Consider the following 21,344-nt stretch of genomic DNA (forward strand, 5'->3'; position numbering starts at 1 on the left):
GAGAAAGTGACTCTTAATATTTTTATCTCTTCTTGGACAAATGGTTTTCATAAACTCGCGAAAGGCGGCTATGATTTTACTGATAAATCTTTGCTTGGAGGGATCTCTTTCTTTCATGATTTTCCTCTCCTCCTGTGACTGACCGTCTTCTTCTCTCCTCCAGAGGACCGCCTTCCTCCGTCAGTGGTGGTGAACAAAGGCCTGGTGCTGGATGAAAACTCAATGAAGAAGCTTACCACGCTGCAGCTGTCAGCCAGAGACCAGGACAGCGAACCAGGCGAGCTCATCTACCGCATCACCAAACAGACGAGCCTGGGTCACCTGGAGCACTCCGCCAGCCCAGGTAGCAACCAGATCAGTCTTTCAGGTTTTGGAACATTAAAGTATTTACTGGGTCTGTGATCCCTATGATGGAGCCTATTATTATGCCTTATTCTTTACAACAAGGTAACATGTTAAAGGTACCATGTACGGCAATTTAACATCAAAAACATGTCCATACCATTATTTGTGGTGTTAGTATAATCGCTGCAAAAGCGGAAACAGACTGTCAAGCTATTTGCATTTGGCAGTGGTGAAGACTTTATTCACATGATTTGCCTCATTGAAATGTTTCTTTCTTGGAATTTAATAATGTAAAAAGGTTTCTAACTTGTGACCAATGCGGAAACATCTCATAAACATTTGGTATTTGTTCTCCTGCTGCACAGTCAAACACACACTAGGGCAGCAAAACACGTCACTGGCTTCAGAGGCAATTTTTTTACCTAACAATATACACTTCATTAAAATTGCACTTGAGTTTTGTATTTACTCATCTGTACTCGTTTCCTACAAAGGGTCTTAATCACAGCTTTCAGATATGAAGGAAAATCAACTGGACTTCTGGCCAAATAGTTTTGTGTAGTTTATACTAAGTGAAATTAATCTTCTTTTATCACAGAGAACACATAAAATCTCTTTCAACAATCCACTGAAAAAACAGCAACATGCATTATTTCAAAACATGTGCAGAAACCTGCTGTAAAATAATCTGTTAAATCTGAGCTCTGAATGTGAGAAATGAGAAATTGTCAGAACAGTGAAAATAATGTTAAGTTTATGAAATACAAAGATGAATGTTATTGTTTTAGGCTTTTAGAAAATAACATGTTGTTGAGTCCAATTGATTTGCTGCAGACTCATACATCATTAATTCATATACAGTGAGGTTCTTTCAAACACACACACAAAGAGGGAAGTGTAATGAACCTTGCTCCAGTTCCTCTCTCATTTATCTCTGATTTATTCCAGCTGCCCCCGACAAAAAAGACACACTCATACACTCATTGGCATATACACACAGATATTGAATGACTGCAGACTTAACTGAAGTTCAAGTGTGTGCTCAGTGCTTCCCCAAACTCACTTGAAATACTAAAACAAAATATCACAAAATCAATGTTTTATTTCCACTGGGAATTAAAACACCTTCTCTTACATTAACCACAAATATTTAACTGCTTTTATGAAAAAGTTAAATAAAAATAAATTGATGCATCTTCCAATCACAAAGAGGTGATTATTTGCTTCTGTGCTAATGAACAATTCTGAATGGATTCCCCACATTGCTGAGTGCTCTTGCAGCATGCTAATTAGCTCGATGTTAACACTGCTGTCTGATCTTCGAGCATCAGTTCACCCCAGAGCCACTGAGCAGCTCTGGATAATTACCGCTAGCCATTCAGCCAATCTGTCATTCTATGCTAACACACACACCTAGCTGCCTGCTCTTTTGGGATAGCTTGTCAGCCTACTTGGAATGTCAAGGTAACAGCACAGAGAGATGAATGCTTTCTTTCGATGCCCACTTTCAAAGCCAAAGGCTTCAAAAGGCTTATTAACTGGCTAAGGTTACCACACCCCTCTAAGGTGGAGCATTAGTCAAGAGGGACTTGTCGCACAAATCAATGAAGACTGTAACTCACTGCCTCACCTCAAATGTTCTGTATGTTCACTGCAGTCTCTTTTAGAGACAAATTGGGGAAGGGTGTGTAACTCTGACTTCAACAAAACTACAAAAGAGACCAGAGCACTGCTAGCACCTGAAGTGCAGCCTTTCATGAATCTCTGTCCTCAGTGGTCGTGCAGCTGTTAAGCAGTGACATTTTTCTGCCATGTCACTCCTTAGAGACTGCTGTCAACTCCACCAAGCGGATGTAATGTTGTTGCTTTCACTTTTCAAAAGGAAGTATAAATATTAAGTCAGCGGCTACCAGACCGATGTACTTATCCAAGAGGCTTTGTTGGTTCCCCTTCGAGGGAACTCGAACTGCGTCTGTGACGAGACTATGGGAACGCCTCTGTGCGTGGCAGGGCTGAACTATGAATGAAACTACTCCAATCCTATTGGTGTTACTAGAACGGTAGTGTGTGACGGTGTAACCGGAGGGGGTATATAAGCACGCCGGCACATAGGACACATTAGCTTCTTTCTATTCAGCAGGCACTCTGGCTATGTTTAGAAGCTCCATCATCCTATCTGAAGTCGAGACGAAGCAGCAGATCATGTCGACAACAAGTTGTGTAGATCTTGGAACAAACCCTTCTCTGCACGGTTGTCTACGTCCCTCCGGCTGGACTACGACAACGTGACGGAGATCAGACAGCACGGCTACGGAGCGATGCCACGAGTGGAGGAGGCACTGGCTAGCTACCTCTCTCCCAACCTCGCCTCATCCCTCTGGACGCCGGCGCTCCCCACCAAGCCGTGTCGGATGATGTCCGATTTGGTGGGCAAGGCCTACATGGCAGCGGGTCGAGCTGGTGCCAGCCTGCACACAATGCAGGCATACCAGGCCGATCTCCTTTGGGACTGTGACGTAGGGGGAGGTCCCTCTGAGGAGGACCTGACGGAGCTCCGTAGAGCGACAGACTTGGCTCTCCGTGTGACCAAGGAAACGGCCCGTTCCATCGGCCGATCCATGGCGGCTTTGGTGGCTACGGAGCGGCATCTGTGGCTCAACCTATCGGACATCCAGGGGAAGGAGAGGGCTTTTCTCCTGGATGCGCCCCTCTCACCTTCCAAGCAGTGGATGCTGTCGTCAACAGGTTCCAGCACGCCAAAACTCAGGGAGAGGCATTTGAGCGATATCTCCCCTGCCGGTCAGACTCCATGACCGCAATGGCCCCATATTTGTGTGTAGGATTTGTGTGACGCGGCTGGCTGGGCCACCCCTCACACTTTTATCTGGTTTTACAGTCTGGACCTTCCTTCTGCACCCGGCACCCATGCGCTCTCCTCCTAGTCGTGCCGTCAGGTTCTGCACGCTGGGGGCGGGCGGGGTTCGGCGTGGCCTAAGTGGGTATCTCGTTCCCATAGTGGCGCCAACGACGCAGTTCGAGTTCCCTCGAAGGGGAACGTCTTGGGTTACGTATGTAACCCTTGTTCCCCGAGAAGGGGAACGAGACACTGCGTCGGTCCACCACTCCTCACCCCGCCTGGAGTGCCTTGCTTCATAGAAATGGCTTATGTGTCCTTACATACGTAACCCGAGACGTTCTTCTGGCTGTGTAGACTCCAAGGGCTTTAAACAGCTCTAGGTTGTTTACACCTTCGTCGTATGAGAGTTGAGTTGGAAAATATATTATTGTATATTATACTGTATGTGGTCATGAATATAGAAAAGAAAACAATATAAATCAGTGTTAGAATATCCATCATGCTAATCACATCTGCAAGTTGGTTGGCTTGAATACAAAAAATACCAAACTGTGTTTTTTGGCTCCACCCACAGAAGTTAAAATCATTTATAAGGAGACCAGCTCTGCTCTGTGGCATTTCTTGTGTCCCAGTGCCTTACTAACTACTGACTATGTGCCGCGCAGAGGGGGAAAGTAACAAATTACAATTACTCACGTACTGTAATTGAGTAGTTTTTTTTTGTGTAATTGTACTTGTATTTTAAGTAATTTTTTCATGTTTGTATGTTTTGTTTGTACAAAAGTATTGTACTTCGCTACATTTTAAATCACATCCGTTACTGAGTAAAAAAAAAAAAAAGCATGTTCACATGTGGCAAAAGACAATACTGACTGTGATTGTGGAGAGTCCCCAGCTGCAGTAACACATGGATTATGTGTAAAATCAGGAGCGTCGGACTTCATCCAGCCAGAGGCAACAATAGAAATGAATGGCAAAAATAGCATGTCATGTCTTATTAAGAGGAGCCAAGCTTCCCTGGCTCCCCTGTAGTTCGCACCCTGCCTGTACCACAGGTAGTGTGTAAAAGAAGTTTTCAAAGTTTGGTAAGAGGCTTTGCTCAAATTAGCTGAAACAACATCGGTGCATGACATTGGAGATTTTGAAGTCAACATACTAACCATTTAATTCTAACAGGAAAATACATGCCCCATCAGACGTCAATCCAACTGTGACTTCAGAATGCCTCTGCCAAAATGACAAATAAAAGGTTACAAATTTCTTTTTTGAGATCTGTCTGGAATTGTCTTGCCACGATTTATTAAAATATTTTGCCTCCATTTACTTCATACGAACTATTGCGGGCCAGCAGTAACAACAGCAAACTCTTTTTGATTAAAGATATGTGTGAACACACTACATACTCAAAACATGTAGAAATGTACAGTAGTTTAAGCAATAATTTTTATATATAATAAATAAGTTCTCATATAATAAATGTAAATTGGACAGCCTTTATTGACCTGACTCTTCCCCATTGGGCATGTTTTTTTTTAACCTCAACACGTTCTCTGATCTTTTTTATAAGAAGTTTTGAGTAAATTGCTTTTAAAGGCCTTTTCTCTTTTTACTTTATTTGTGAAATAAGAACGTTTTTAACTGTGCTCATACTGTAGAATTAAATCAGATGCACACACAGCATTCAGCCAGTGTTTAATCTTCTGGAAAACAAAAGCTTAGTATTTCCTGTAAAGACAAGTGGAAATGAACCATTGAACCATTTAATGTGATGGGGCAAATTAGCATGTATTATCATCACTGTCACTGACATATATATATATATATATAAAAACATATACGTGAGTACACCCCTCACATTTTGATATCTTTTCATGTGACAACACTGAAGAAATTACACTTTGCTACAATGTAGTGAGTGTACAGCTTGTATAACAGTGTATATTTGCTGTTTCCTCAAAGTAACACATCACACAGCCAGATGAACATTATATAATTTGGCCTCTGATTCCCTGTGTGTGTTGAATAGATGACACAACCTTGGAGGATCATAGACTTCAGCATGTGTCACTCTGTCAAAAGTTGCCGTAAAGAAGATTGATGTTGAAAAGCCTTAATTTCCATTTTCTTAAAGGCCCTTAGTGACGTGCTGAATTAGTTATTGTACTCCCTGTATAATATTTGACCCGGTTCATTGGGAGTTTTTTATTTATTTATTGGAAGTTGCTCCCATCTGCACAGGAAAATAACTTTTCACCCATCCTGTCTGCTTAGGGAAATAACTTTGACTCCATCACCAGGCTGTAATATTTTACTTGTTATTACCTTCATGTCAAAGTGAGAGGTCTGTATATAGGTTATTGAAGACCCCTTCATATAATGACAGACATGTAAAAAACAGTAACTGCCTTATTTAAAATATAGCATCAGGTGATGGGAAAATACTGTTTATAGGACTCACATGCTTTCATTTCAAGGCATTTAAATCTGCCTATACCCATTTAGTATTAATATAGCAATTTATATGGTACCACTTTTCAACTGACAATGGGAAAATGAAATGTTAATAAAATGAAATATCTGAGATGGAAATCAGAGAAAATGGATTTGGCTGAACTTCTGTCCATTCTCTCTTTTGCGTTCATCATACATAACTATTTAATTCAAGTTTCACACACATATGTATCAAATGTAACTATAATTACATTTACGTATGATACAAAGAATTACGTTGACTCCTTTATGACTGTCTTTAAGCATCCAGCCTCAACAAATCATCAGAAATGGAACTCTTATGGCGCAAAATATGTTGATGTTCTTTTTTTAGTTTCACACAGAGAAATGTTTCATTGTCAAACCTAATTAGGTTTCCCCATGTAGTTATCCACAGAGGCGTCAAAGGAGCTGGAGCCTCGTTAAATAGGTATAACATTAGAGTTAGTTTAGTTTATTTGCTCATTAAATCAGTAAAAGCCAAAAAGGTAAACAGAAAAGGAACACGGGATGAGTTCTGAGACAAATGGCAAGGGGATGCTGATAAAACAGCCTGATGTCAAAATAGAAAAGATGAACATTGACTACCAGATACAGAACAATTGGGCTGAAGACAACTGACACTGAAATTAAATACAAGAAAGATTGGCAGAAAAACGTCAAAATGCGACATAAAGCGAGTGTGGCGGCATGTGTTCAAGAGGCAAGAGTAGGAATGTACTTACAAAGAAGGGTTGTATTTTGTGTTTATGTGTTTGTCTCCATTAGAATCAGAAATACTCTATTGATCCCCGAGGTAAAATCTTTTGTTGCAGTTATACCCGTTGCACAACAATGCAATAGGAATAGAAATAATAATAGAAAGTAGGAAGATAAAGAAATATATAAATATAAGAGTATAAATATAAAATATGAAGAAAAATATAAAGGTGTGGATATGTACAATATTTTCATTATTAAAGAATTGTCATGGTGAACAGTGATAATAAATAAATAACAGAAGAGAATATTGCACATTAAATATTAAACAGATAATAAGGTCCAGTTCAATGACTAACTAAGACACTTAGAGGGAGGAGTTATAAAGCTTGATGGCCACAGGCAGCAATGACTTCCTGTGGCGCTCTGTGGTGCGTTTTGGGGGGATGAGTCTTGTCTTGATGAGTCCTGTGTTTGAACAGCAAGTCATGGAGTGGGTAGGAGACATTGTCCACGGTGACATGTAGCTTGGACAGCATCCTCCTCTCTTACACCACCGACAGAGAGTCCAGCTCCACCCCCACAACGTCACTGGCCTTGTGGATCAGTTTGTTGAGTCTGTTGGCGTCCTCTCCCCTCAACCTGCTGCCAGGATAGCACTGGCCACAACAGACTTGTAAAACATCCTCAACATCGTCCTGCAGATGTTGAAGGACCTCAGCCTCCTCAGAAAATAGAGACGGCTTTGGCCCTTCCTGTAGAGGGCTTGAGTGTTTTTTGACCCAGTCCAGTTTATTGTCAATGTGCACTCCCGGTATCTGTAATCCTCGACAGTGTCCACACTGACCCTCTGGATGGAAACAGGGCTCACTGGTGTCAGTGTGTGTACAGTTAGTGTTTTTGTGTAGCCTATATGTGTGTCTGGATGAATCCTGTTTGGGTTCAAGGGAAGAGGAATCAAATATTTCTTGTTGATTGTTTCAACTCGTCTAACAACTATTGGTCTTCTCGCTCCAGGCACCAGAATCAGCACGTTCACCCAGGCCGATCTGGCATCGCGCAGCATCCAGTACGCCCACACCAGTGAAGAAGAGAAGCATGCCGACCAATTCTCCTTCACCGTGTCCGACGGGACAAATGAGGTGAATGACGGGGTTGACTCTAATCAATAAAAAGGGCTTTGAAGACCCATTTAGGGGGGCTGGTTCAGTTTTGTCCAACAATGTGGTACCTGGAAGAAAATTGTAATGATACTTGCTGGCTTCTGCTTGTGACCTCCCATAACAGGTAACAGTCACGGAGTGCATGTCTATGTGTGGACGTGATACATGAGCAGTTCAGCCAGCACTGGCCCACAAGTAATTGCATGGGGCCCTGCAAATCCTTTGTTGTTTGTTTTTTTCTTTTTTCTAATGAAACATAAAGCCTAGAACAGGGGGCCCCCTGCTCAATGGATAGACCATGTCAAGCCAATCAAAATCTCTGCTGGTGACAGCTTTGGAGTCTCTGACTGCATCACCCAAAGAGGGGACGTGTCCGCATCTACTATACTGCAAATACAATTAACGCCATATATAAATGAACCATACAGATTATTTGTGCAAGAATGAGCTCATCTTTTGGTGACTATTTTGAATTGTATGACTGCTGTTAAGTGTTGGGTTGTATTGTTTTTCTGCCAACATGCCTGGTGTCAAGAGCTGGATCACCCTCATTAAAGGTCTGAGGACATAATTCTTGATGAACATCTATTGAATGAAGGCAGGTTTACTACAAATATGTGTGATTGTGTATTAATGTGCAAGGATTATGCCCACTTTATAGATTGCCCTAATTGTCCTGCAATATTGTGGTAGTACAATATCAAAGGGTTTTCATGTTGTCCTCACAAAACAAATATTAGTTTTATATAGTTTTATTTATTTCTTTCCCCAGAGATTTTTAGAAACCCGAAGAAGTGAAAGTATTCAGTATTTCACAGGAAAAACAGTCGAGAACAGTTTAAAATAGCAACATGATATATCATCTTGTGACCCCTTAGATTTGTCTTATTTGTCTAACTATAATATTCAGTATTCAGAAGTCTGTTACTTAGATTAATTCACTGCTGAATCAGTTTGCCACAGCAGTGCTTGGGTTCATGTTTCCACACAGTGAGTCATCCATATTTTAAAGCTATAATGTGTAAAATTGAGACTATTCTCCACCTGTCAAATTCATACTACATACAAAATAGGGGCATGCATATCACATATCAGGTCATAACTGCTGCTAACTTAGCAGTCCTTGTAGCTGATGGAGTCTGGGCGAGCAAGCTCACTTGCACACATCTCCAAGCTGAAACTACAGGGAGGATACCTGAGTTCTACTTTCTGACTATCGCCTCTTGAGGCACGAGTGGTAGGTAGGGGATCCAGTGAGGTTCCTTGGGAAACACATCTACTAGAGTTCATTAGCACCTACAACCCTTCAAAGATTTGGACATATTTAATATAGTGGATTCTTTGTTTTGAACATCTCGAAACATATATCAAAGAGACCCCCACCATGCACACATGCACACCTACCTGCTAGATGCTAGTTCCAAAAAAATCATCCCAAAAACATTATATTTTTGTAGAAGGGAATGCTCTTTTTCCTCAGGAGTAACTGGTCTCAATAGCTAATTTGTGTTTGGGTGGAAATATTTGAAATGTATTATTTCAAGACTATGTTAAAGAGGGCTGGTTTTCAGGTCTGTAGGACAATTGGTAGGCTGTAACAGAAATCCCTCTTAGCCATGTCTACGGATGGAAAGAAGTTTAGGATAAGACAACTCTCTTCAAACAGGCAGACGGGCATGAGCGTGGAGCTTGAGCACTTTTTAATAATAACAAACCCGATTTGGCACGCCTGTGTTCTCAGTCCTCATGATAAAGAATTAAAGGCAGGCAGTGTTTGTCCCCCACATAAAAAGCCCTTCAGACTGCTTTGTCATTGGCATTTTAGCCTGAAATATCTTGCACCAAGCCTTTTATTAAAAGGGGCAGTAAAGATTTTCTGACCCATAGCACAGTAATTACCTTTCAATATAACGCATAAAAATGTTTATGAAATATATTTATATATTTACATAAATATAAATATATATACATGTCAAATCTAACAAGCCTTTTGAGTGGTGTGGAAGTTTCTCTCTAACCCTTCCAACTCCCCACACCCCCAGTTCCCCTCATGCATAAATCTGCCTTGCTAATCCAGACTAATGAGGACCACAAGGACTTGAGTAAACATGTGAGAAAGGTCATTTGGCCTTCATGCCTGGCTGACTACAGTGTGTGAAGGATTTTGTGGCCATTGTAGTGGTTACTGTGTGTGAAGTGGTTTAGTGCTTTTACTTTTGTTAACCCCCCTCTCTCAAGATGGAGAGTATGTTTTGCATTAAAACTAAGTTTTATATTGCATTTTATAGTGATACTAAATATTTTACTCACTGTGTGTCATGAGATGGTATTAACTCAATGGTATAGCAGCACACTGTTTCTGTAGTAACTGCAGCTTGTGCTATTTGGGTTATGTTTTAAAGTTTCCATCAGGCGTGTTGTCCCATTTGTAAAATTTCCACCCTAGATGACAGCATAGAAATTGACTGCATATATATAGTTTTCTCACTTGACTGAAACTTATACTGTAAGTGGCAAATTTTATTTTATCTGTTCAGCACCATTACCATCATCATTGCTCTGAGTCATTGGAAAAAAATGTCCAAAACATTTTCGCAAGCTAAGAAAAAAACTGCCCTGTATTCTGCTTTGACTAAGTGTCTCTTTAGATACTCCAATGAGCTTCAAGGATAGGTTCACATTTTGTCAAGTTTGCTATTACACGTATATTTAATAGTTATTATTAGTCATTGTTATCGTTCTTCCTGCCCATACTGGATGTGAAGAAACCCCATAAATCAATGTATGTTACTCTGTTTCAGTACAATATTCACATATTACATATCTCTTTACATATGGTGTATTTGAGCATGTCAATATTGTTTTAACACTAAAGTAATATTTCCCAGTGAATAAAATGAGCAGTGTTGCCTTAGAGAGATGGAAAGAGAAATTTAGTGAAAATGACATGAAGCAAAAAATACTTCTAGTGGTGACTATTTGGAGTTACATTTACATTGCTTCAGAATGGATTTATATTTTCCTGTGTATGTCGTGTCCAGGTTGCCCAGACGTTTACATTACCATCAAGCCAGTGGACGACTCCCTGCCTCTGCTCCAGGTTCCTGGTATGAGGGTCCAGGAAGGAGTGAGGAAGACCATCACCGAATTTGAGCTGAAAGCCACAGATGCAGACACTGAAGTAGGACACTGGCTTCACAAATCCCTGAAATGCTTCGGCAACCTTCATTATTTATTTCTCTTTTTAATCAGTTTAGAAAGGAGCAGGACCTCTAAATAATAGTTGGATATCAGCAGCTAAGCTGGCAAAACTAAGCTTTGTAAGCTGGCCTCTGTTGTTTAGAAAGACGGCTGTTCTCTACAGCTTTATTTTCTCTGGCAACAACATTTCAAAGACTATTTCCTGTTGCTTAAAGGAAAAAACCCTGTTAATCCCATCAATCTGCCATCTTTGGTGCACTCCAGGAGTTATTTTGTGATTATTGCAATTTCCTGTCTTCCTGCATCTACTTTCTCTGAACAACCTTGCCTACATCTACTGCAATTACAGATTTTCTCTTTATTTCACAAGATGTCTTTTAAAAGCCACTAAATGTTATGTGGTATACGTATATGTACTAACTTCTAATTATATGTGCTAACAAAGCAAAATAAGAATTGCCTGTTCTTCTAGAAAAGATTTCCCACAGTATGATTGTTGAAGTTGCAAAATAATAATGATGAAAAATTTTAAAAATAAACCCTCACTGTTTCACTGATTCTTACTAACAAACTGACACCACACATAACATACTCAACACTCATTCAAACTGTCTCCTCTCCTCCATTCCTCTCCCTCCATTTTGTTCTGCTAAAACACAACGTTGTCCAGGCGGAGTCCATTGTCTTCACTGTCGTCCAGGCTCCACGTCACGGCACCATAGAGCGCACGGGCAATGGCCAACATTACCGGCAGACCAGCAGTTTCACCATGGATGACATCTACCAGAACCGCATCAGCTACAACCACGACGGCTCCAACTCGCTCAAAGACCGCTTCACCTTCACTGTGGCTGATGGCACCAACCTGCTGTTCATGGTGGAAGAGGGCAGCAAGGAGGTAAAAACGTGCACCTGTGTGGGCTTGTTTTACCATATTTGTGGGGTCCAAAAACAGGGAGCCCATTACACTTGTAGGGTCCGACAGCTTTGTTGGAACCAAAATGCTAGACCCACAGGGTTAAAGGGGCTGTGTGTAGTTTACAGTGGCCCCTAGCGATGAGGTTTTAAATTGCAACCACTGCATTTCAAGCGTGTGCTCCTGCGCGTGCTTGAACTCATGAGGGAGCACTCAACTTTACAGTAATAGTTTTATTAGCATGACATTGAACCACCTTATCCATAATAACGTAGCTGGCTGCCCCTGCCTTGCATCACTATAGGCTAGTATAAACAAATCGTTACATCATTTTTTGCAGGCTAAAATCGACACAATACTGGTACACAGGATAGTAATATGCTATGAAGCAACACTGCATTGTGGCCAAGCAGAATTTACCCTTGGGGACAATAAAGTTAACCTAAACTAACCTAATGTGGATCACGTTAGCTGGTGAAGTAATGTGGAAAGACATACAACTATAGTATTTTGCAATAGATAACATGTTAGATGTCACCCGACATCGATCTGATTCTCGTTTGGCCTTATGGGATTCAACACTTAAAACTTTTTCCTTTTTGTCCTCACTGGAAGATTGTGTTGCAGTCGGTGTTATGCTGGGAGCTTGTTGTTTTATGGTGTTAGCGGACTCCATTTTGTTTGCTGTGGTGTTGTTGCTGTGTGTACAGTTCACATTCATCAGGCGAGAGGGGCATGCACATGCAGGATATTCATAGTTTTCACTTGACGTCACATTCCAAAGAAAACGCTCCCTTGGAGGGCAAAAAAGACGTTACTTTCCGCTGCCTGCCAACCAGGACCAAGTGATACACTGTTACTTTGAGTTTGTTACTTTTGCGTTGCCAAAAGGCTGGATGGTTGTTGTGCTTTTGGATCCACTAATCGATGAGGAGACAAGCCTGGGCTGTGGTTTTTAACAGCGGGAAAATGGCAGTGGGTGCTGTTTATGGATCGAAAGTACCAACACTTGCAGTTTGTGTCCATATCTACTGTATCTTTTTCTTGAGTTGAAAGGTGATTCAAATAAAATTTAACAGCTTTTGCGGCGTCTCTACGAGGGAGTCCGGTGTGAGCAGCTATCTTGGTCTGTTGTTTTGCCCTCCAGGTCAACACACATGTCACGTGACTGAAAACTATGAATAGGACGTAAAATAGTGGCAGTTCCAAGCAACAGAGAAAGCAGGCATGTTGTTCATTTTTGTGTGAGGTTACAGTCCGTTTACAAATAGACAATAAAAAAGTGATTAACTGATAAGTGATTTCATTGTAAAACTACATAAAGCCCCTTAAAAGTACTGAGAGAGTTAAGACTTGGTTTTAGGGTTAGTGATTTCAAACTTAGTGATGGTTAAGGTTAGGATCAGGGGAATTCATTATCTCAATGACAGCTCCCCGAATATAGTGACACAAGGCTATAGTGTGTGTGCACTGACATTTTTACCACAGCTGGAAGGCAAAATTTGTAGTCAGATTTTGTGTTGGCGTGTGTGTGTGTGTGTATGAGGCAGCTTCCTGACATTTTTATTACAGCTAGATGATTGAATTAGCAAAGGCCACGGTTGGGTGCGTCTGTGTGTGTGTGTGTGTGTGTGTGTGTGTATTTGATGGTAGATATTGTGTGTGTGTGTGTGTGTCGGGATGTAGGGGTGGTGGAGTCACTGCTCTGACCTTTTTAATGACGGAAGGGGTGAATCAGCAGTTTGTGTGACTGCTATTATACTTCTCACTTTGTGAGGTGTTTTTTTGAAAAGTGATGCTATTTGGATAAGTGAGGCATTATTTGAAAATAAGGGCATTTTGAAAGGAGAAGACATTTTTGGAAAATTAGAACAATTTTAGAAAAGTGTCTGGAAAGCAACGCAGAGTAGTACTTACACAGTTTAGTGTAGCAGAAGTTTTGTAATTTCTTACTTCTTACCTGATAATCATCTTGCAATCCCTCAGATTCATCTTGCCCTCCCCAGTGGCTTGTTGTCTGGGCTAGACCAGAAACCACTGGTCTAGAATGCATTAAAAGAGGGTCCTCACAAGTATGATCTTCAGTACGTGTGTGCGTTAATGTCAGCTTCATGGCGGTAGTTATAGGTATGTCAATTTAGCCGTCCCTCTAGCTGCACTCCGCCACCTGTCACTACAAATGGTCCTTGATTAAGTAAATGACAGCAGGCAGGTATTGATATCCCCAGTCACACACACACACACACACACACACACACACTCTTCCCAGGCTTGCGTTTATTATCTTTCAATTGCCTGGGTTCATTTGGCTCAATGGTCACACGTGGTCTGCAGCTCAAAAGACGGTTTGTGGCCTTAACGTTGCTGGTGTTTAAGGTGAACTTGTTCCCACTGGAGCTGCCGTGTTATTAAATAATTTATGAGCTCATATAACACCCTTCGGATGAACACATCCTTCAAATGGCACCTGTCAAACTTGGCCTTAACAGCATCTGTGTGATGACAGGCTGCTCTCTCTGTATTCCCTCTTGCACCTCCAACATAATGCTGTAACTAGTAATATTGGAGTAGTTTGTCTGATTTAGCCTGTCATCACATCTTGAAGGGGGATAAATCAATAAAGTAATAACCGGCAGTGCTTTTTTTTGCCCCTATAACATTCAGCCTGTATCCAGTTCATGAGAACTTTTCCATTTCCTTGTTTTAACGACTCATTCTTATCAAAAGGTTGTCTAAACGTTTGTCTGTGTGAAGTAGTTCAAAGGGGAAACTGTTGCACAATGAAGTCTCTATGTTATCCGGTGTATCCATGACAGTTTCTGCAGCCAGATGTTGCTGCTGATTTATTTTGTTGTAATTTTTGGAGCACCACAAATTACACTGTATTCACCACTGTTGCATTGCAGCAATCTGAGACACAAATATCTTAAAACCTGGGTCAAAAGAAACTATTAGTAATTGAGAATTGAGATGTGAATGTGTGATATTTTCGATGAACAGGTCGAGGTCCAACAAGTTTTAAAGGGAATTAAAACAACTTAAGTAGTTAAATCCTCTTTCTTGAGACTGTCCATTAAATTATTCTCGAAAGTATATCCACCATCTTCAAAAATCTATTTTTTATTAACTTTTTTGGGATTGCAGATAGTGACGGCTGCACCACAGAAGTTCAAGATCGATATTCTGCCAGTTGACGATGGCACTCCGCGTATCGTCAGCAACCTGGGACTGCAGTGGCTGGAGTACATGGAAAACAAGGTACAAGATCATCTCTTCATATATGTCTCCCCAAACATACAATACATACAGTTTTTGCTCAGTTTCATGGTGATGTTTAATAGCTGTAAAGGGAGTAATGATGGACCCAGTGATGCAGATCTTATTTTCTAATTAATTTACCTTTTAAATTGCCACAGTTAAGTTGCATTGCACTGAACCTTTAAATACTTCCTTCCTGCTCATTGGTCTCAATTAGAGGACTGTGTTTCGCTGGACATTTTACAGATAAAAAGGTTTGAATGAGCAGGAGATGTTGCAGAGTGGTCTGCATGCTTAGAAATTTGTCCTTAAGTAAATGTAAATTTTAAGAATGACTTGATTGTGTATAAACAGCTCTGTTTCTTCTCTGGCTGGCTGTATCACAGTAACTTATTAAACATGTTGTTGTGATCGACATAAGTGCAAAGAGAAGCTCTAGCACTGTGCGCTCACAATGTGTAATTTACTTGCTCCCCCTGCTGGTTTGAACACCTCAACACAATGCGACCACTAGTTTCTATGGCAGTCATTGTAGAAATGTCACCTTGTTCATTTATCCTGAGTCTGTGCCATGTTTGCACTGCAGGTAATTTAGTCTTGGATGTTTTATCATGATGACCCAAGAGAATGTAAAAGGGATATAGTTAATAGATCTGCCATCAAATGCTAATTTAAATTCAAATTTAAATTCAAAACAACTACTAATTTCTTCATTTCCTTCCACTTTGGCAAAAACACTTGGAAAACACTTGCTAACTCATTTGCCGTATAATATATTTGGTTATAGTATATTTGCCACTATAAGGTGGTCATTTACAGTAATTTCTGCTTGTGTCCATCAGGCTACCAACCTGATCACCAAGAAGGAGCTGCTGACTATGGATCCAGACACAGATGATGGACAGTTGGTTTACGAAATCACCACAGAGCCAAAGCACGGCTTCCTGGAGAGTAAGCTGAAACCTGGAAACCCCATCACCACCTTCACACAAGGTACACAAGTTCCATGTCATTTTCTGGCCCTAATGTTTCATTTTTACACCAGGTGCAGCAGGTTGTGTTGTTACATATTTTTAAATCCAAGTTTTTTTTATACAGATTCACTGGTTGCCCCTCTTCTCCTCGTCACTCTAGTTTTTCTTCTAAGACAATTTACTTTAAAGGATTTCTCAATGCCTGCAGAAGGAAAAGTGTATTGTATTTCAAAAGAGAAAAGCAAAAATTCAGTGTGATTTATTTTTTTTTTACTTTCTTATCCTTCAATCATTTTGGAACCCCTTCTCCAGGTACATGAGGCTTCACTGCCCTCTCCTGTTCATCCTGAGGTGATTCTTAGTATTATGGGTACCACACCAGGAGGAAGTTTTGAATTGGAACTCCACTACATTTTTCTTCACAGTGAGAAGGAGTGTTGAGAGGTCAAGGAAGCGCTAGGAAAGGAAAAAAACTTGGCCCCACATGCCAACCTGCCCAGACTCACTCTTTCCTTCACTGAAAGTTTTCTTCAAAGGCACATCAGCAGCCGTGGGAGTGTTTTTCTTCGAATTAGCAGTGTTCTCATCACGAGCCTGCTTATCTTCACCTCTGGGCTGCAGCCAGGGATCAGTGCCAGGGTGCTTTTGTGAAATGTTGATCCTCTAGGCTGGAGAGCAACTCGAAACACGTCACTTTGACTTTTGGATTTTAGATTTGAAACATGTAAACATAATTTCCTTAATGACAACAAATATCCTATTACTACAATAAACACTTACCCTGAGAGAGGAAAAATGTGAAAATAGATGGTTAGATTTACTAGTACAAACTGTCAGCATCATTCCAGCTGTCAGCATTTACTCTCACATTCTGCCATATGCGCTCAACAACATATTTCTGTTCTGGATATTAGTGCTTAAATTTTCTTATCCTTTGTGGTCCCATTTGGTTATATTTTCTGTTCATCACTACAAGTGTTTATTCTGAGCTTCCTGAAGGTCATTTGAACATCTCTCTAGCTCAGGGACTCTCATCCATTTAATGGCTTGCAGCCCCCAATTACAAAGTACTTTTGTACCTTTTCTCCAACCTCCTCTTGAAGTTATAAATGAGCAGAAATTGTGAACCAATGATGACTTTCATCTTCATTTTCAAGTTTTTTATATGTCTCTCAAGTGATGAGAAAAGGGCTGGAGGCTGCAAATTATGGAATCATTATTTCACAGAAAACTCATTCTTCACAGTGATTTGTATAATTAAAATTCGATCCCTGTAGGGACATTATGTTTTTGGTTGTCCCCTTACGCACAGTAAGGTACATGCTGGGTAAAGATCAGTGCAAATTGTCTTGTAGGACAATTGTTTAATTCTGGTTCCCTCTGCTAAATGCCTACTGCAATGTTCTGTGACATTCTTTTGACTTTCCATGTTCTTGTGTGTAATGTGTGATGCATATGATAGACTTTCATTCCCTTTGTGACCTCAACATCTGTAAAAGAAGAGAAACAATAACTAAATCAGTGAAATATAATATAAATATAGAATGTTTGTTCATTATTAATCTGTTCCTTTCTAGCTGATGTAAACTTGGGTCTGATCCGCTACGTGCTGCATCAGAAGAACGTTCAGGAAACCATGGACAACTTCAAGTTCCTGGTCAAAGACAGCAAACCAAACGTGGTCAGCGACAACGTCTTCCACATCCAGTGGTCACTCATCAGCTTTGAGCACAAAAGGTCCGTAATATGTGTGAAGCTTTTACCAAAACCAACTGTTCGCCATACATGTACCTTTCCAGCATCCTTAAGTAAGATAACCTGATGGTTCCACAGCTACAATGTGAGTGAGAAGGCCGGCACGGTGGCTGTGACGGTGAAACGAACAGGTAACCTCAACCAGTACGCCATCGTTCTCTGCCGCACCGAGCAGGCAGCGGCACCTCCACCAGCAGCGTCGGATCTCGTCCGGGCCAGCAGGACTATGTGGAATATGCTGGACAGTAACTGTGCTTTACCAATGTAATTTTTTTCGTTTTGTTTTCATTGTGTTTAGGAAATTTTAAAAACAAAACAACAAAATGTCAAAGCTTCAGCTGCCTCTTCTTCCTTTGGCTCATCATCCATAACTGTTGGTTGAACGAACCTTGACATCCAGTACGCACGTATTGACCAGTACCACAATGTGTCCTGTTAATTCACAGGTACAGTTTGATGAGCGTGAGGACACCAAAGTGTGCACCATAGTGATTAACGATGACAAGGTGTTTGAGGGAACTGAAAGCTTCCACGTGGAGCTGAGCATGCCTGTGTATGCGCTGCTGGGCGGAAACACGCGTGCCATCGTCAACATCAACGACACAGAGGACGAACCAACTCTGCAGTTTGATAAAAAGACCTACCACGTCAACGAGAGCACTGGCTTCATCCACGTACCCATCGAGAGAAAAGGTGAAGAACTGCAGCCCTGTTAACCTTTTTAACTGTCTTCCTATTTAATTTCCCCCTTTTTATTTAACCAAAAGGGACTTTGCCTTTTCGCAGATTCTACATCTGCTTGCTGCGACACTACATTGAGGCCATATGATGCTTTCACTGAGTGATGTATTCATATTGAGGCATTTGAAGATAAAATGCTACACAGTTTGTGCAATTTTCTTTACTGATATACTGTATGTCAGTCAGAGTTAAATAAGGCATGGAGCACAAAACATACCAACCAAAGTTAAACTAAATCCAAGCAACATGTCTATAATTTGGCACAGAGGGCAGTGACTAAAACCCCCAAACAAAACAAAGATAAGCTATACCATCATGTTTAAGTATGAACTCTGACGATGTCATGGCCAACATTCCCTCTCTTGCCTCATTTCCACTCAGGTGACACCTCCAGCACCGTGTCTGCTCTCTGCTACACCGTGGGCAAGTCAGCTCAGGGCAGCAGCCTCCACGCTCTGGAGTCCGGCTCCGACTACAAGAGCCGCGGCATGACCAATGACAACCGCGTCATCTTTGGCCCCGGCATCAGCATGTCCACCTGACGTTAAGCTCATCGACGACAGCGAGTATGAGCTGTCTGAGGAGTTTGAGCTGGTGCTTTCAGACGCCTCGGATAATGCCCGTATGGGGGACGTGACGCTGGCCAAGGTCGTCATCGATGGACCCAACGATGCTTCGACGGTTTCTCTTGGGAACGCCACCTTTACTTTCAGTGAAGATGCTGGTATAAGCTGTTTTCTACATCCACCTGTACACCAAGTAGTTCTTTTTTCCTTCTGCATTTTCCTAGAAGTTTGCAGTGTTTCTCTATCGCCAAGAGAAATTCTTATTAATTATGGCACACTCTCTTTTCATGTCAGCTTAGCTTTACTATTTAGAGACATGTGTAAATTTAATGATGTCCATGGGGAAATTAGGAAGGTGCCAAAGAGAAATTTCATAACAGCTATATCCAAGGATGTAGCATTAGTTTCTTGCGTAGTGCAATGTCTGTGGACCCCCTACCCTTTCCAAGTTATTTACAAAACACTATACATGAAACAGAATGTAAGCATACTACCTGAACATTTACGTAGACTATTATATTGTTTTTACAGTTAGTCGTTACATGGCAGTCTGTCACATTTTAGCCTTTTAATTTCTTTTGGAACAGAGAACACATTTAAAGTGGGAAACACAGGATTGATAGATGCCTTTTGTAATAATTTTATTGTCTAAAAGCAATGTCATACATTACTCGGTAGAAAGATTTATGTTAACAGAGTCCTGCTATAAATACACCTCCCACTCCATCTCTCTGTCAAGCCTCTTCTGCTCTCAATCAATCACTGAGTCTCTCTCTTTTCTTTTGGTGGTACTCTGCTATAGCTTTAATCTTGGATAAAGGAATCAACCATGCAGCATTGAACAGTCTTCATAATTACGCTCAGCAAAATTAGCTGCAAAATTCAGTTTCTCTGTTATGTATTCTGCTACTATTAGTTCATGACTTAAATTACTTTAGAATTGCAGACCAAAGCAGACTTTGGTTACCTAACACTGTGGCTGTCATTTCTGTATCATTTCTATGCCCTAATAAAATGCCCCAATAAAAGTTCTGCTACTTTACATATTTTTAAACCTGCATTTCATTCAGGCACAATTGAAATACCAGTGCTGCGCCATGGCAGTGACCTGTCCTCTGTGACTTCTGTATGGTGTGCCACCCGACCTTCAGATCCCCCCTCAGCCAGCCGGGGGTCGACTACATCCCCAGCTCCAAAGGTGGAGTTCAAACCTGGAAAAACTGAGGAGGTAAGGACAGAGACATCTCACCTACAACAAAAACATATTAACTACAAGGTATCCTACTTCTGTTCCCTTAAGACAACAGACCTGGTCTAGGACACCTTTAAAATCCTTGTAAACGCTCTTGCTTCCTTTTTACAGACCTGCAGTTTGACCATAATGGACGACATCCAGAACCCGTCCTCGAAGGATCTGAGTCTTTTGTGGTATTCCTCAGTTCCCCGCAAGGTGCTGTCCTCCAAGAGCCCTATGAAGCCAACGTTGTCATCACTGACACCTTCCAGGACAGTATGTACACACAATATGACTTAACATTCACTTAAAATCAAATATGCATTAAAAAAAATTATTTCAGGCTTCTACATCACATATGCCTTATGATGATATCTCAATTACATTTACCAGTACTAAGAATTTAGAGTCAGCTTTCTCACAGCCATCATCTCTCCTCTCAGTTCCCAGCATGCAGTTTGAGAAGAGCGCCTACATTGTGAAGGAGAAAGACAGTGTCCTGCACATCCCCATCATCCGTACAGGTGACCTGTCCTTCAAGTCATCAGTGCGGTGTTTCACTCGGACCATGTCGGCCATGGTGATGGACGACTTTGAGGAGAGGAAGAATGCTGATGAGTCACGCATCACTTTCCTCAAAGGAGAAGGTAGAATTTTGTCCAAAATATCTAGATCAAGTCTGTTAGTATCTTTTTTTTTTTGTCAGTTCCTGCCCATTCACATGTTTTGTTTTATTGCCCAGGTAAAAACTGCACCGTTCACATCAATGATGACTCTGTTTTGAGCCCGAAGAGGAGTTCCAGGTGCATCTTGGGCACCACTTGGTGACCACTGGAGTGGCGCATGGTGGGCGCTAGTGACATTGTCACTATCACTATCACCAACGATGAAGATGGTAAGCAGGCGCCTCATATGTGATTTACAGCAGATTTGTTTGCTGTTTGCTGGTGTATAGACGTAGTCTCTGAAATAATGTGGCTCCTGAGTTTTGTTCATGAAAGAAATGTTTGGTAGGATTTGATTTGTCTAATTTCATGAAAGTCATAGATCATGAGAACAGCCTCAACTAAACTCAGATATTAGTTTTATTTAAATATCAGATTGTTGTTGTACTATAGTAGAGATGCCAAAAGGTTTTCTGTAAT

General features: G+C 41.0%; 1 protein-coding gene across 1 annotated transcript in view; it reads left to right on the plus strand.

Annotated features, from left to right (window-relative positions):
- Positions 1-21,344, plus strand: part of fras1 (Fraser extracellular matrix complex subunit 1) — a 246,426-nt gene that overhangs the window by 223,483 nt on the left and 1,599 nt on the right. The window contains 17 exon segments of the mRNA XM_038703512.1: positions 164-343; positions 7,409-7,533; positions 10,596-10,605; positions 10,608-10,735; positions 11,426-11,653; positions 14,816-14,929; positions 15,772-15,922; positions 17,481-17,640; positions 17,737-17,828; positions 17,831-17,922; positions 18,105-18,351; positions 18,781-18,937; positions 18,939-19,123; positions 20,036-20,193; positions 20,329-20,368; positions 20,371-20,475; positions 20,643-20,846. Coding sequence (XP_038559440.1) covers positions 164-343; positions 7,409-7,533; positions 10,596-10,605; positions 10,608-10,735; positions 11,426-11,653; positions 14,816-14,929; positions 15,772-15,922; positions 17,481-17,640; positions 17,737-17,828; positions 17,831-17,922; positions 18,105-18,351; positions 18,781-18,937; positions 18,939-19,123; positions 20,036-20,193; positions 20,329-20,368; positions 20,371-20,475; positions 20,643-20,846 — 2,376 coding nt within the window.

This window comes from Micropterus salmoides, unplaced genomic scaffold (genome assembly GCF_014851395.1).
Source record: "Micropterus salmoides isolate LMB-PRFRI ecotype aquatic unplaced genomic scaffold, ASM1485139v1 Ms_hic_scaffold_7, whole genome shotgun sequence".
Taxonomy (NCBI): Eukaryota; Metazoa; Chordata; class Actinopteri; order Centrarchiformes; family Centrarchidae; genus Micropterus; species Micropterus salmoides.